This window comes from Xiphophorus maculatus, chromosome 24, assembly GCF_002775205.1.
Source record: "Xiphophorus maculatus strain JP 163 A chromosome 24, X_maculatus-5.0-male, whole genome shotgun sequence".
NCBI classification, from domain to species: Eukaryota; Metazoa; Chordata; class Actinopteri; order Cyprinodontiformes; family Poeciliidae; genus Xiphophorus; species Xiphophorus maculatus.
In genome coordinates, this window is record NC_036466.1 from 3681014 (window position 1) to 3697903 (window position 16890).

At 45.8% G+C, this 16890-nt stretch overlaps 2 protein-coding genes across 12 annotated transcripts in view; both read right to left on the minus strand.

Annotated features, from left to right (window-relative positions):
• Positions 1-12001, minus strand: part of unc80 (unc-80 homolog, NALCN channel complex subunit) — a 51514-nt gene extending 39513 nt beyond the window's left edge. For 2 of the 4 annotated variants that reach the window (XM_023329259.1, XM_023329258.1), the window contains exons 1-15: positions 11401-12000; positions 11169-11217; positions 10801-10987; positions 8063-8388; positions 7872-7995; positions 7729-7793; positions 7446-7588; positions 4280-4553; positions 4070-4204; positions 3781-3997; positions 3248-3388; positions 1801-2069; positions 1402-1728; positions 516-650; positions 263-410 (exon numbers count right to left, since the gene is read on the minus strand). In XM_023329259.1, coding sequence (XP_023185027.1) covers positions 263-410; positions 516-650; positions 1402-1728; positions 1801-2069; positions 3248-3388; positions 3781-3997; positions 4070-4204; positions 4280-4553; positions 7446-7588; positions 7729-7793; positions 7872-7995; positions 8063-8388; positions 10801-10987; positions 11169-11217; positions 11401-11960 — 3100 coding nt within the window. In that variant the 5' untranslated portion in view covers positions 11961-12000. Of the gene's footprint in view, positions 1-262; positions 411-515; positions 651-1401; positions 1729-1800; positions 2070-3247; positions 3389-3780; positions 3998-4069; positions 4205-4279; positions 4554-7445; positions 7589-7728; positions 7794-7871; positions 7996-8062; positions 8389-10800; positions 10988-11168; positions 11218-11400 lie in introns of all 4 variants that reach the window. The other 2 variants (XM_023329260.1, XM_023329261.1) reach the window with 2 other exon arrangements.
• A 2335-nt stretch (positions 12002-14336) lies between these two features.
• The window catches only part of map2 (microtubule associated protein 2), a 54522-nt gene continuing 51968 nt past the window's right edge, over positions 14337-16890 (minus strand). For all 8 annotated transcript variants that reach the window (XM_023329271.1, XM_023329272.1, XM_023329273.1 and 5 more), the window contains 2 exons: positions 16088-16200; positions 14337-15899 (listed from right to left, as the gene is read on the minus strand). In XM_023329271.1, coding sequence (XP_023185039.1) covers positions 15690-15899; positions 16088-16200 — 323 coding nt within the window. In that variant the 3' untranslated portion in view covers positions 14337-15689. The remainder of the gene's footprint in view (positions 15900-16087; positions 16201-16890) is intronic.

A 16890-nucleotide genomic window follows, 5' to 3' on the forward strand; every position in this document is an offset into this window, starting at 1 on the left:
CTAACAAGTTAGCAGGCTAAACTCGATGGAAAGCATGCTAACATGCCAGCTAAACTGCAGCATGTTAACATGCAAGCATATTTTCATTCCTGACTTTTTGCAGCAAATCCTGCATACGTGTTCAACGTTAAACGAATCGTAGAAAAATAATGTCGTACTAATACTTGTGCTGCTCAATTTTATCCAGTTTCTGCATCTGGAATCAAGGCTGATGCAAACGTTTTGAGGGCTTGCATCCCACTCAGATACTCCACATACTTACTGTCAGTAATGGGCTCCATGCAGAAGCCCAGCAGTGCGTGCAGGAAGTCCACAATGTTATTGAGGGAGTCTTTGTTGACATACTCGCGCATTGTTTGGCGAAACTGCACTTTGTCCAGCTTATACAGATTAGTCAGACAATTCTGGGCCTGCAATGAAACATAAAATATACAATAATCATAAAGAACTGTGTGAATACATGAAGTGTTCTCCATGTTCATAGGGAAATAATCAGCTGAGATCAAGCGTCCAACCTGCATCCTGAGGCGGTCTCCTGACAGTCCTCGGTGGCCCTCCCCACAGCCGTAAGCGCAGCCCAGAGACTTAACTATCTTGATCAGCATGGCGAGAGCCAGGCGGTGGGTGCTGAAACCAGAACCCTCTTCCTCCTGATGAAGAAGAAAACAAAGTCGGGCTTTCTCCCAGAAAACTCACTAAGCTCGCCGGTAGTGGTGCTAAGCCAGTCATCCGGCGCCCCACTGGGGTTTTTGAGTTGAAAGACGTTCAAAGTAGACGGGAAAATTGAAAATATCACCAGGTACACGGCAAAAACACAAAATCTTACCAAATCTTTTTGTTCAGTTTCTAGTGCAAATATCTTAGTACACTCGAAATAAGACAGAAATAACTTAGAAGTAGCTTTTCTGCAAGATATAGGAGCTTGTTTTAAGTAAATATTTCCTTAATATTGATGAAAAAGTTCTTGTTCCATTAGCAGATTATTTCACTTATAACATGGAAAAATGTCATAAGTGAATTTATCTACCAATGGTACTAGAACTTTTTCATCAATATTAAGAAATTATTTACTAAAACAAGCTCCTATATCTTGCTGAAAAGCTACTTGTAAGTTTGTTTTTCTTATATGAAGCGAAGTAAGATAATTGCACTAGAAACTGGACAAAAAACACTTGACAAGATTTTATGTTTTCGCAGTGTAATTATGCCTTATTGGAAGACATTATTGACAATACCTAAACACCAACCATAAAGTCTTAAAAAAGGGAAACATAAAAAAAAAATCAAATAAAATAAATAAAATCCTGCTGAGCCTAGCAAGTAAAGCCTGGTGGCCCGCCAGGCTTATAATCCTTTGGAAGTGTTCGAGATTAAAATCTACAGAATAGACTCTGAACTCACCTTTTTGTCGTTCTCTTTGTTATTCTTGACGTCATCCTTGCTCCCCTGCCCGCTGCCTCCACCGCTCCCCCCTCCTCCACCTCCGTCTCCACCCCCGCCGGCTCCTGGAAGCGGGCCGCCGCCCTGGGCGCCACCTGCCAGGCTCTGGCCGGCCGGGTCTTTGGCCCGGGCCTCCTGGTTCTCCTTGTTGTCCGGCTTGGACAGCTTCTTGCCCATGCCGGGGACGACACCCAGCTGCAGCAGGCAGTCGATGATGTTGAGCGCCACGTCGCAGATCCTGGAGCTGATGTCGTGGGCGAGGACGGCGTAGAGCGCCCGCAGCACGGCCTGATGCAGGGAAAGGGTAAGCGCGTTATGTCACCGGATGGAGCTATCAGGAGATGCGTTCAGGGTCCCCACCGTTAGGTCCAGCATGCCGTTCTTCAGCACAAAGTTGTTGGTGCCCTCGATGTTCTCGCCCTCCTCCAGGCAGGAGTAGTTGATGCAGGAGTCGGTGAGGCTGCGGGGCAGGTTGGTGCAGGCCAGCGGCTCCACGGGGATTTCGGGCGCAGCGGATGGGTTGCACAGCTTCTTCATGTGCTCGGTGAAGAAGTCGGCGTAGCCCACGTTGAAGGAGGCCACCGTGGTGTTGAACGCCGCCATGGTGATGGTGGAGATCTGAGATCGCACTTCACAAGAACAGTTCAGTGTTTTAACCCAAATCCACCGATTCATTAAGCAAGACATCCCCAAAAAGGTTTTTCTTCGACTGAATATTCCCCCCATTCTCTTCCATTGTTAATAATTACCAAAGCATTATATGACACGTAAGCAACCATCTTTTTTTTTTGTAAAAACTGAAGAAAAAAAGCCCAAATTAACAAATCAACTGTAACAAGTGATCAGACGTCTGTACCTTCTGCTCTACTTACCATTCCCGTTATTATCTTTATAAATTCAAGTCATTTCTTAGAAACCCCTCAAACAAATTTTTTTTTTTAATTAAAAGGAAAACAATTTCACAAGCTGAAAATTAAAAATTAAAGCGAATAGGAAGAAAGCCCTAATCAGGGTTGGAAATAAAGCCTTCAGTTCTTTTGTCCATTTAACTTTTTTGGCCAACAAAAAACTCTAAGTAACTTGAACTTCAAATTGTGGCCAGTTAGAGACAGTTATTGGATTTTTTATTGATATTTATGTCCTATTTTTGAGAGCTACAAAAGCATTTATTTCCGCTTAATCCATTAAGCCTCTTTGCTTATTTTTATTTTCCTTTTAAAATGATGACTTTTTTTTGTGAGAGTCATCAAATCTCACAAAAAATAATCGTGCTGGTAAATGAACAATGCTTAACAAATTTCAGGTTGCATTAAGGTGTCTGATATGTTGAAAAAAAAAAAAAGTGGTCCTTTTTCTTGTTAGCATTTATTATCGCTTGATGAGTTACATGGTTATGATGATTAAAAAATATATATATACAGATTGGGAAAAAATTTTTATTGATCACTCTATCTGCATTTAAGGGGCTCCGTAGATTCTCATGGTATAAAAACAAAAACAACCAAAATAAGTGATTCTTGTCAATAAAAATGAACTGATTAGTGAAGTTTGTTTTCCGCTTCAGTTCAGGTTCTCAGTGCCGCTCTGCGACTAAAAACCAGGCCTGTTATCTGTGTGTGTTTGTCCCAATAATGACTGCATCACGTAACCCGGCAGAGACAGAAACATCCGCCATCTTCTAACGGATCTAATTAACGGTGAAACAACACGACTCCTGGACTCTGTTTCTTAATAAACCTTGACATGTTTATTGACGGTTTCCGCCTTTAACTCCTCTGCGCGTTTAGCCCCCGCTGTCCCGGCTCACCTTCCTTCACCGTGTTGTCGCTGTGGCTGTTGGAGTGGTCGGGCATGTCTCTGAGCAGGGAGTGGTGGGAGTGGGAGTGCTTGGCGCTCAGGCTGTCGGCGTCGGCAGCTGTGTCCGTGCTGCCTCTGCGTGTGAATTTACCTGGAAAGGAATGGGAACACGAGGGGATTCACGCGCTGTTTTTGAAGAAAAACCTCAACAGCAGATGCTGCTGGAGGCTAGATGAGCTGGAAAATCTCAATCTGCGTAACTGCAGCTCACAAATAGCACCATGTCACCTTCTCTACTATTACAATTTCCTTTCAAAATACACAAGCCAGCAATTTTGAAAACCTGCTGGTGCAAATCACTTCATCTCCTTTCCTTTGAGCTTTGACTTTTGATTACTTAAGTAACTTGAGTGTTAAACGTTTCGTCTTATTTAAGGTTTAGCCGGGTTTCAGCTGTAAGAGCTAAAACTTTAACAAGTCAGTTACCCCAAACAGAATCACTGGAGGAGAATGTGACTGGAGGTCAGCAGCGTCGTGACCTACCCATGATGGTGGCCTGCCAGCCGCCGCGGTCCAGAGCCCGCCGCTCGTCGGCCAGGCCCGAGAAGCTTCCGAAGGAGAAGGTGCTGCGTGTGGGTGAGACGTCCAGGTGGTCGTCGTGCAGCAGGAAGGGGACGCCCATGCGCCGCTGCCGCTTCTTCCCGGCGTGATGGAAGGGAATGGAGCCCTTCCTCTCCCGGTCCTCCCGCCGGTTCTTGAACTGCAGCAGAACCAGAAGTCTTTAGTGTAAAGAACCCCGCTATAGGGTCAAACTGCCGCACTGGGCACTGACCTTCTTGAAGATGTTCATGCCCAGGTCAGAAGACAGGTCTGGGACGGCTTGTCGGCGCAGGTTGGTGAGCGAAACCTTGGCAAAGGTCTCAGTGCTCAGAGATTTTCCCTCTTCGTTGCACTTCAGACTCATATCCTGTACAGCAAAGCAAAGCCTCGATCAATCAAGTTGCTGTTAAATCTGATGATGGTGAGTGGCTGCCATTGCTACCTGGGTCTTGTGGGTGTTGACCAGGGAGGGCGTGGCAGCCACCATGGAGCTGCTGCGAGGGCGGGGCAGCGGGGTCACCAGGGGTTCTGGGTTGCGCTCCGGTCTCTCCTCCATGATCTGCCTCAGGCGCTGCAGGTAGTACATCAGGGCCCAGTGCACGCCCTCCTCCGTCCAGTGGGGCTGCAGCAGGCAGCGCAGCACCGCCACGTCGAAGTAGGTGGCGTAGCGGGCGCGGTGCGCCAGAGATGCCGGCAGACCGGCGGGAGCTGACGTCCTGGGGGAACCAGAGACTTAACAGCTGCTGCAACCACAGGCTTGGTCAGATCAATATCATCATCAATATCTGAGACCGGCTGAGTCGTTAGAGAAGCAAAAGGGACCTCAAAGCCTCCAGACTGGCTGCAGAGTCATAAAGAAAGCAATGAAATTAAAGACCATTTTGTTCCTAAATCACCACGCTTCCATCATCATCTCTGTTTTCCCCCCTCATACTCCGGAAGACTCGGTTCAATTAGGACCAAAACTGAAACATTTGTTCCATTTCCAGCTGCTGTGGGGTTTTTTTTTCTCTCTGCTTTGAGTCCAACTAACCAAACACATTGAGCAACCTGTTCCCCTCCTTGCCTTTGGGGGCGCTGCACCAAGAACCACCGAAGGAAACGACACAAAACCCTCTGAAGAAGACACTGAGCAACACTTCATTCTTCACCAAACGGAAACAAAAATGGAGTGGCGTCAGATTTTAGTAGTTGGAGGATTTCTCTTCCGTCTTTGGCTAAAGACCACAAACCTTTTCTCCCACTAGCGCTAGGGTAGCTTGTTTGTTTCGGTTGTATTTACCCAGAATACCATGCGGTGCAGTCTACTTCCTGCTTTTGGAGCGGCCTCTGGTCCGCTTGGTGTTCACATATGCATTCAAAATGCACCAAACCGAGACTGAGGTTTGTAGGAGCAGAGTTCACTTTAGAATTCGATTCCGCATTCACACGTCACCAACCGAACCGGACTTTCAAGAGAAACGGGCCGGAGTTGGATTAAACTTGACTGGTGGAAATGATGCTATAAATGAGGTCGTTTTGTATCTTGTATCTCTCTTGACTCTGACTCCCAATTTTCTAACTTCATGTAATAAAATGTTCTTGAAGCTTCTTGCCATCTTCTGTCCTGGTTAGCTTTGTGTTAACACACATACTGGTTACTTGATTTTTAATGTCTTTGCATACGGCCGTTTCTCCATGTAAATAACAGAATTTTGACAGAAACCAGCACATTTCCCTGTTAAATTGGGCGATTATTCATCTTTTGGATGTTTTGTTTTTTTACATCACCAAATATTGAGGTTATTTAGTGATCACCTGGTGGACATTCCTCTGAACAGATATGAAGACCAGATGGATGGCGGTTATTTCGATTTTCTATACAATCTGGTATTATGGGACCACACCTGCCATTATGAGCACATTGCACTGATCACAGCCAGTCGATGGGGTGAATTTGGTTAAAACGAGACCGAGCGAAGCTGACAGCTCTGAGAAATCACAGCACACATCACTGGCCTGCATGGCCGGGATTATTTTGGGAGACAGGAGTTCCATTTGGAGATGGAGTCAACGGGACGAAGCATGACGCTGTCCGGACCCGCGTTCTGCTGCTCCGTTTCACTTCAACTCTCATAATAACAAAAGATAATAACAAAAGAGTCCTGCTGTCCACTCCTCCTGCCACAATGCCTCATTAATAATCCATCAGAGGAGGACGGAGAACAAGGGCAAAGCCCGCCTTCAGCATCCTCTGGGCAGCAGCAGCAGGAGGACGGGGGGAGACGGAGCCTTGGCCTACGTGAGTCCACTATAAATAAGCTGGATGAAGGTCAGCGCTCGCTGCAGAGAAACATATTGGGAACCAGAAGATGGGGAGCGAGGGACAGAGGGAGGGCCGGGATAATCTGCGGAGAGCAGCAGCGGACGCTGCCTCCTCCTTCCCTCCTCTGCTGTTGTTGGGTTGCCACGGAGACCCGGTGACGACAGTCCCCGGCGCAAGGGGGAAGATGCAGCAGCCGGGGTCGCCATGGAAACTGCCTCCGCATCAACAGCGTTCGGCGAGAGGTGCGGACGGCGCCGCGGGGACTGAACAGGACGGGACGGGAGCGAGCGGCGTGGATCGGCCCACGCCGGAAACGGACGCAGAGCGGCGGCGGAGGAGGAGGAGGGGTGGGGATAGAAATGGGAGTCTGACTGATGAGGAAATAGAGACGGAGCCTCTAATCCCACCCGAGTCCTGCAGAACGGCCACATCGGGACCCCCACAGTCCAGAAACAAGATCTGGATTTTTAGGATTGTCACAGAATGAATCCAACCTGATGTGACAAGACTTGGAAAAACAAAGACACCCACATGGAATTAAAAAAAAAAAAAAACAATTTTGGAATATTTCCTCATTGATGGAGATTCTCCCCAGGTTTGATGCCAGCGTCAGACATTACTTGAGCATAATTACCCTGGTTATGTGGGTTAAAGTGAGAACAGTGAGAGTAGAGCCTCTGTGTCTGCCTGATGAGACAGAACAGCTATTAATATAAGCTGAGCAGTTTATCTGACGGAAGCCTGAAGGGCTCATTTTTCACTCCCCGCCAACACGGTGACGTTCCCCGGCTATTACTCTGCTGGTGTAACGTTTCCAGGTCTCGTCATACAAAATTAGAAAACAGCTGCCATGTCTACTGGAGGAGGTAGAAAGTCTCTGGTTGCTATGGTAACCCCTGCTTTCCCGGGAAGAAGTTGGAGGGTCTTGATTTAAAATAAACAGGCCCTGATCTAAAAGTCAGGTCAAAAAATGAAATAAAACCCTGATTAGAATAACCTTCTACTCTAAACATGAACATTTTTTTATGTTTATTATTTTTTGTTATAAAGGAACATTATTGGAGTGGATCAGAGTGTGTGTGTGTGTGTGTGTGTGCAGTTCACACTCTGAATTAATAAGACAGAAAAAAAACATAAATCTTAATGCAGTAGGAGATCCACAAGGAGAAACATGACAAACATACATTTTGATGTATAAAATGCACCACAACTTCCAATAATTAATCAAATCTGATGTTAATATGAAGATCAGCTCATCATTATTAAATTCTGTTGGGCTTCAGGTTAAGGTAAAGGTGCTCACTTTTTCTTGGAGGGCCCCTTGGCTGTCGGGGGCTGCTGGGATGTCCCTCCCTTCTCCACCGAGTTGGCACGGCGACAGCTCTGCTCACCTGCTGCAGGGGAGGAGGAATCTGATAGGCTGGCTTCGCAGACCACCTGGAAGCCCTGTGGGTTGTAGACGGACAGATAAGACAGACAGGAAGGAGGGCGGACTCGTGGCGTTAATGAATCCCAGAGACAGTAACCAGGAGGGGACGGACCGTCAGGCTGAATCTGATGAGAGGAGCAGCTAAATACTGACTCACCAGGGGACTCTGGTTGGCGGACCCCTGGGGGCTGCACTGGTTGTTGACTGGGGAGTTCCTCTTAGCTGGCGGGACAGAACAGAGCCCGTTATGATCCTGATCATGAGCAAATGAGAACAGACCACCTCTGGACTGGTGTTTACCTGTCACGATGTTCCGGACCGGTTTGATCAGGGTGGTGAAGGCCGGGATGTCGGGCTGCCGGTGCTCCCACATGGGCTGCCAGATCACCAGGCCGCTGGCCAGCCTGAAGGTCAGGTCCGACTCCTGGACAAACAACGGTTAGACTCCGGAGAGACCCCCGCCCCGGTGCCGGGCGTGAAGTGGAACGCACCTTGATCCGGTGGATGAGCGGCGCGAACAGGAACACGAACAGCTCCACGGTGGCCATGCTCTTGTGGAACAGCTTTGCCCGCGCGCTCTCGTCGTCCTCCAGCAGGGAGCTGCCGTGCTGCGGCCCCGAGCCGGAGCCCGAGCCGGGGGCTCCCGGGGAGGAGCCCTGGTTCCCCAGCGGCTGGAGGAAGGCGCTGCTGCTGCCGCCCCGGGACCAGCCCTGGTTGCCCAACGCCTCCTGGTTGCACTCCTGCGCGGCGTCCAGCAGCATCCAGTGCAGCGTGTGCAGCAGCTTGGTCTCCGCCACTCCCAGCTTGTCCTGGTGACCTGACGGGAGGGAGGAGGTACAACGTTACCTCTGACTAATCAATCAAATTTTATTTGTATAGCACATTTCAGCAGCAAGGCATTTCAAAGTGCTTTACATCATATCAAACACAGAATCACAATGCAATATAGAATCAATCATTAAGTCAAGTTCCATCAATAAATTTGTAATTGATTACATTTCAAATACAATCCTAAACAGGTGGGTTTTTTAGTCGAGATTTAAAGGAAGTCAGTGTTTCAGCTGTTTTACAGTTTTCTGGAAGTTTGTTCCAAATTTGTGGTGCATAGATGCTGAAAGCTGCTTCTCCTCGTTTGGTTCTGGTTCTGGGGATGCAGAGCAGAACCAGAACCAGAACCTGAGAGGTCTGGAAGGTTGATACAACAACAGCAGATCTTTAATGTATTGTGGTGCTAAGCCGTTCAGTGATTTGTAAACTAACAACAGTATTTTAAAGTCTATTCTTTGAGCTACAGGGAGCCAGTGGAGGGACTTTAAAACTGGTGTTATGTGCTCTATCTTCCTGGTTTTAGTCAGAACGCCAGCAGCAGCATTCTGGATCAGCTGCAGCTGTTTGATTGATTTGTTGGACAGACTTGTGAAGACGCTGTTGCAAAAATCAATACGACTGAAGATAAATGCATGGATGAGTTTCTCTAGATCTGGCTGAGACATTAGTCCTTTAATCCTGGAAATGTTCTTCAGGTGATAGAAGGCCGACTTTGTAACTGTCAACTGTGCATTGACTCTAGATCTATAACTCTAGATCGTTCCTCTTTAGGTCCAAAAATAATAACTTCAGTTTTGTTTCTGTTCAGCTGGAGAAAGTTTTGGCACATCCACACATTTATCTGCTCTAAGCATCTGTTCAGTGATTGGATGGGCTCTGAGTCACCTGGTGACATCATAATGTAGAGCTGTGTGTCATCTGCATAGTTATGGTAGCTAATATTATTTCCTGTTATAACCTGAGCTAGTGGGAGGATATAAATATTGAATAAAAGGGGCCCTAGGATTGAACCTTGGGGTACCCCACATGTGACCTTTGACCTCTTTGATGAAAAGTTTTCAATTGAAACAAAGAAATCCCTGTTCTTTATGTAGGATTCAAACCAGTTAAGCACTGGACCGGAGAGTCCGACCCAACTCTCCAGTCGATTTAGTAATATGTCGTGGTCAACAGTGTCAAAAGCTGCACTGAGATCCAACAGAACCAGCACTGTGGTTCTGCCACAGTCCGTATTTATATGGATGTCATTGAACACTTTTATGAGGGCAGTCTCTGTGCTGTGGTGAGCACGAAAGCCAGACTGGAAGGAGTCAAAGCGGTTGGTTATCGTTAGACTAACAGAGGACACCAGGCGGCAGCTACCCAGGATGGCATTAAACATTGGGGCACACACACACCAGTTAACAGGTGAACATTTGGTTTGATGGATGCGGCTCCCCATCTTACTGCTGTACCACATTTGTTACTGAAGGTGACTGGACTGAAGCTGCATCGCTCATTACTCACCTTTTGCAAATTAACTGGAACAAACCGGAATGTATATAATCAATTTCAACTGAATCAAAAAATAGACTGAACTGACTTGGACCGAAATCCTTTGACAACTAAGGATCTGCCGCCTCACTCTTTACTAGACCAGAATTAGGTTTCAAATGCTTGAGATCTCATCTAAAAACACATCTGTGTATTTCTACAGTTAAAACACCAAATATATGTTAATATGCATTAATATTCATAGTGGAAACCATCTTAGCGCTGCCACAGAAGCCAATATCTTCTGTACTTTTTGGCTGCTTTGTAAACAATAGCGTGTCTAGTAGTGTTTAGGTTTTGTATTTGAGTTTTATACTGTAACATTTACAGGAAAAAAAACACTGAACTTGGTGGAGGTCTACTGTATTTGTAACTGGTTAACTTGTCTCAAGCTGAACTTTGTCCATTTAACATGGACCTGAAATTCTAACTACATATCAGAGGCTTCTTCAAATTAGTTGTAATACAGACTGCTACAGGAGATCTCTCCTCTCCACAGCCACCATCTAAATGAACTCTTTAATCAAATGGGTTGCAGCTTTTAATTTTCCTTTGGGGATCAATAAAGTGTTTTGAATTTTATCGTAACGGTTCCCAAGGTCAGCTGTGGTTCATTGAGCCAATGCTGGAGGAAATATCTGGCTTTCAACTGGACCTGAGTGAAAGGGAGCTGAACAGACATTTTGGCTCAGATTGATCTTGATCATCAGGCTGAGTCTGGTTATTCATACTAGTTTAGGTCATGAAGGATTGTCTGGATCATATCTCCTAAATGAAGAGTTTAAGATCAGATTTGCTGCACCTAAGTTTATCCTGGGACTTGGGTTTTTACAAACAAACAAAAAAAAAAGTCCTTGTGAAGGTTCACCAGAGCCTCTTTGTTCCCGTGGAGCCTCACCCAGCTTGTTCCTGTTGGACAGCAGGATGGAGGTGCAGTGCAGGACGTGGGGCAGCGCAGCCTGGACCAGCTCCCAGCGGGAGATGCTCTGGATGGCCTCGGACAGGGCCGGAGACAGGCCGTGCAGCTTGTTCTCCACCAGGACCCGCTCAAAGGACTGGGCCGGCGTCCAGAGGCACGGGGGGGGGACAAAAGGGGATTAAAGGCGCCTTTCTTTGCTGTGTGAGGGGCCCGGATGGCCCCTCCAGCGACAGCATTATGGAGATGAGTTCACGTGAAGCAGGAAAAGCACCGGCCTGCAGGTGCACTAAGGTAAAAACACACAGATTATGACTCACCACGCAGGACGCTTCATACTGTTTCCCCAACTTCGGCCGCAGGAAAGCGCTGAAACCACATTAACATGATTGGAATCAGATTACCTCCACCACAGCTGCGCCTGCCCTACTTTCTGGGGGCAAATCTGCGTTTCCAGGTGCGGCACTTTACATCAAACATGCAGCACCCCTACAACCTCCAGAACCGAACCCGAACCCAACACCGGACACCTGTTATCCCGCCTCCACCGACCTGGTCTGCCTCCAGAGGAAGGTCTGGATGGGGAACGGGACTCCCTTCCCGCATTCCGGCTCGTTTTCGTCCAGGCTCTTCCTCTTCACCATGTTGTCCCCGGACCGGTGCTGCTGGCTGACCGGGAGCCGCGGCTGGCGCTCCCGCTGCGGCTGCGGCTGCGGCTGCGGCTCCTGTATCCGTCCAGGTGATCCGCACAGCCTTCCTCCCCCCGCTTCCCTCCTCAGCGCATGATTGGGTTCATCCTGCGTAAAATGGCTGCAAGTGTCGATCGGCGGCTGTAGGAACTGAGAGGGAGAGGGAGCGGCGGCAGGAGGAGGAGGAGGAGGAGGAGGAGGGAAAAGGGGGAGAGCGAAATGATTTCTGCACCTCCGCGGAGCAGCGGGCGGGAGCCGACCGTTTCTGGTTCCTCCACCCCGCAGATGGGGGCTCTGTACGGGGTGCAGCTCGTCTAAAGACGCTGCGTCTCTGCTGACATCTGTCAGCATCAACAGGTTTGTTAATGACCTGGGAAGAAACATCATCATCATCATCATCATCATCATCATCATCATCATCATCAAGCCTGACCTTCATCCGATAAACCAGGATTACCGATGTTTTACTGTTTTATAATTAAATATAAAGGCAGATTTTTTTTAACACCTATTCGGGGACTGAAAGATAAAACAACACAATTTAACTAACGATGATTTCACATTTCCTAACCTGATCGTATTTAACGGTCGTAAAGCTCGTGTGTTGTATTCAGGTGACGTTTGATGTGAACCATAGGGGCGGTTGCCCAGGACAGCATCAGACAGGTGGGTGGTTTTCTATTGGTGTTGCGCATGCGTGTAGTATTTTAAAGCAGATCCTGTCTGAAACCTGCACATGCTTCAGCTAAAAATGTGATGTCAATTTTATAATATGCCCTTGTCCCTATTCTTACTGTTTTATGATTTCAACAGTGCTGTTAGTGTTTACTTTAAAGTGTGTCCTTGTAAATAAAAATGTGTTCTTAACTTACCTGGTTGAAAGTACAAAGCAAAAAGAAAAAAGGAGGTTATTTCATATGTTTTATGTTGGACTGCAGTACATTTAATCCTCCCCAAGAATTGAAATTATTTCCTACTTTCTGATTGGTTGTGAAGTGGGAGAAGAAGAACCTATTCCCTGACAGGATAGAACCGTAACCTCGTGTGTTTTGTTTTATTTTTGTCCAGTTTGATGAGACTTTATGCGTCAGCCAAGGCATCAAAAAATGGTTGGGTGTTTCGCTTCTGTCCATGTAAAATAAAATAAAAAAGTATCATTGAAACTTCTTAACTGAAAGAACATGCTGCTTTTTAAATATTTCATACATGGAAAAAGTAAATAAGCTCAACTAAAAGAGTTAGGAATTAAATCCAGTCTTTCCCCAAAGCACACTCACTTTTTTCCATTTGTGTTCTATGAAGCGAAAACAAATAAAATGCGTCATAAAGTGCACCATTTTTGTCAGGTCATGACGTTTTTATGTTGCTTTTGGACCGGTTGTACTGAAATGTGAATTTCCCTCTGCGATTAATAAAGTACATTCATTCATTCATTCATTCACATGTAGTTAAATTGAATTCTTTTGGATGGAAACGTTGCAAACGTTTACTTTTTTTAAAAAGCCCGTACGTCATGGGGTCAAAGTGCACGACACCCCTGGGTTGAACAGACACACCTGGTCTCCCTGTGGTTCTGGCAGGTGAGGCTCCACTTGAGCTGCTGGAGCACACCTCCACCAGGTAGGTCAGGTCTGGCTGAAAGGGCACGTCTAAGGCGTCCGCTGGTTCAGGTCAGAACCAGGACAGTTTGATCAGGGGTACTCAAACTTTTTGAGACCGAGATCTACTTTTTCTTTCACCAGCCAACTGAGATCTGCCACGTGACACGATATATAAAACTTGTAAATTGAAATTTCAGACTGATAGGAGAAACCAAAGAGCACTGTCAAATTAAAGGCACATCTTCTCAACAAGGCATTTTATCTGGACAATTGTCGCTCACTAGAAAGTCACCATTATTTTACCCATTCTCTAAAACTAAGAAGTGGTTGTGGATAAAAATCCACCCTCAGTCACACTAGCAGTAACTTCTAGCATTCCAAAAGACAAGGAAAAATATTCTTCCTTTAAACATCGTTTTAATCCCCACAAAGAAGAAAATGAACAGCAACAAAACATGTGACTCAAACCAGTTTTGGTTCCAAGGCTGACTTTCTTAAAAAATGACTCATCCTCATCCCGTCACGATCCCTGAAGCGTGGGACAACACTAGCAATGTTTACTGGTCGCATAACAGAATTCACCGCACTTTTATGTCAGCTAACCATGAAGCTAGCTGGTAGCCGTTGGATAAAAATGAAAGAAAATGCAAACCAGAACACATAGTTTCAGAAATTCTTTTCAACAAATTTTAAAGACAGTTTTGTGGTTCATTTGGTTAGCTACAATAGCTAGCTAACGCTAACCAGTTTGATTTGTGACTAAACATTCTTCTGGACCAACATTCAAATTAATATTTGAGCTGAAATCAGTGGAAGTTCTTGTAATCTGACCAGCTGATAGCCAACTGGCTAATGCAAGCTAAACTACAATCAGTCTCAAATGTCTCCTCTAACATTCAATGTAATGTCTGTAGGTTGTGAGCACAGCGTTGGGGACTTAATGACATAAAACATAACCTATCCTGAAAAGGATATCCAGACTGAAAATATGTAGTACGATTTATATTAAATGATTAGTGTCTGGAAAAGTTTGCTACACCAAGTCTCAAAGCTAAAATTCACAACAGAAGAGTCAATTAGAAAATAGCTAGCAAAAAGCTAAGTATTTTTTCTTGACCTTGTCATGGACATTAGGAAAAATGTAAAGTTGCTATTTCTGAAGCAACCAAACTGAATCAAAACAAGCAACTCAACAAAATCGGTTTTTATTTTCTTTATTTATGCGGTCGTCATTTTGTCGGAGCATTTGCCATCACCAGTACATCTCAAACATTGGAAATAGTGCACACACATCTACATTTCTTTAAATACACTTACACAGGCAAACAGGGGATGGAGAAAGAGGAAGCACGGGGAAACAGTGGCGCGGGGGCGGGAGGGTTCCTGATACCGGGGTGGGGGGCAAAAAGGGTTCCACAAAGGAGAGCAAAAATCTGATAGAAGAGTTTCGTTTTACTTTTTTTTTTTTTTACAAAGAAAAAGAACTCCATTTTTCTTTCTTCTGGACTTCCAGCAACGATCAAAACCAACACATTTATTTTATCTTCTTTACCCCACAGGAATGTTTTCATATAAAGCTTCATACTTCACACTTAATTTGAATAAACTCTGGGCTCTTAACCCATTTGAACACATCGTACCACCCAGTGTTTTAGCAAAAGCAAGGAGGCTCACAAGGCTTATTCAGGCCTGACTTGGATTGTATCCGGGCTGTTTTTGTTCAAACTTAAAAAGTTTAAAATAGCTGCAAATAGCTCGAACTTAATCGGCATTTTTTTTTTTTTTTTTTGTTGCCATGCCAGCACAACAGTATTGTGTAACCTTGTAAAACTACAGCGCAAATATAAAAACGAACGTAAACAGGCAGCTTTGGGGGTAGGGGGGAACAACTAAAAAGAAAAAAGAAAGCCTATTATAAAGCTAGCTGTTCATTGCTCGACATTTTACACAACTGCCATGGTTATTATTATCGCCAATAAGCCAGAGCAGCCACAGGGAAGGTACAAAACGGTAACACTAGAGTAACATTTATGTAAAAAAAAAGAAAACAGAGCAAGAAAACATTAAAATCCAACAGATGAACAAAGACAAACTCATGTCACATTTCAGCAGACATGTCCACTTGTCAGCCACTCTTTCGCATTTTTCCCGTCAGTCTCTCGTACGTTTGTATCCTTTAAGACAACATTAATTATCTAGTAGCAATAAATCGCATTCGGTACCGTGTAAATTCTGGAGGGCTGTGGCGACGCGCTTCAAAAAATTCGTCATACAATCGTAAAAACCACTTGCTGAGACAATCGACCCTTCGGCCTATCGGATCTGAAACGAACATCCATATTTGAGTTGAGGATAGAAGAACTGAGAGGCTTCCCGTTGAAAGGCGGCAGAATCTAGTCTTTAAAATCCGAATGGGCGAACGACAGCCTGATCGACTCCAACTGTGGGGGTTATGAGGTGTTGGGGGTCATGTTGCACTGAAGCGACAACGCTGGATGTCTATGGGGGGGAGGGCACAATAACAGGAGGACGGGGGGGACGGACCGAAAGCTCATAAGCCCTGCTTGGCCAGCGCGGCCGTGACGTCCTGCGCCAGCGTGGACAGCTGGGGCGACTCCATCATGTTGATGCTGCCGGCGGACGACAGGCGGGGAGACGTGCCCCCCGTCTCCACGCCGGGGGACTGGGTGATGATGATTTCGGCGCCGTGGTCCACGCGAGCTTTGGCCGTTTCCCGGAAGCTCAGCTTGTGGCTCTCGATCTGTTTGGTCGGGAAAGAAGGAGAAACGGATCCAAGAAGTCAAGGTCAAAACCCAGGACCGGACCCCGTCCACCTCATCTCTCCCCCGTCAACACCGCCCATCTCACTCGACTTATTCCCATCATTCATCATATTTTAACCTGACACTTAAATTCTTGACAGTAAAAGTGAACGTAAAGCTTCGTTACCATGACATTCCCTCCTCCAGGCATGTGGCTGGCATTGTCCAGGGAGCCGACCTTGGCGTGAGCCTTATCTTTGAAATCCAGCTTCATGTTCTCGATACGAATGTGTCCTCCCCCTGGGAAAACAACAGAGAGCCATGAGGCGTCATCCCAGAAGGCGCCGCGCTTCCCTAGGGCTGAACGGGACAAGAAACCCCGGAGCAAAGACTGGGTAGTCTTCTAGGCCCTCTGGGAACAAGGCTTGATGTTACAAAGTCATAAAAAATGGAGACAACATAAGGAGAAAATCGCTCTAAGGCAAATGTTTTGTTTGAACAACAGTAGAAAAGACTAAAATATCATCATTAAATAATAAATAAGAGGCGTTCATCTTTTATTTGGCAGCTTGCTCCGAAGAGGTTCTGTCAAAGACTCTTGAAGGACAACGTTTTGGCAAGAGTTTCACACTCTTGTAGCAAATATAATCATTAAACTTGTGCTCTGGATGAAGGCCTAAACACATAGAAACATTCCCATCCATCCATTTATTGTCCTCCGGAAAGAACAGTAGGAGTTGTGGATTTAACAAACAATTTTGCTTCTACAGAAGGAATGAGGGCTAATATATTTTGGAGTTACTCCACTAGATTCCTAACAGGTACAACGACAACAGACCTGATCTGACACCAAAACAAATCAAATGATTGTAGAACACCACTCTTTACCGCAGGGTTAACCTGCTTGTTCAAACTTCAGTTTGTTGTCAAAGATAACCGTTTGTTCCATTTTTAATCTGAAGCTGGACTATCCAAACTCTTAAACCATGA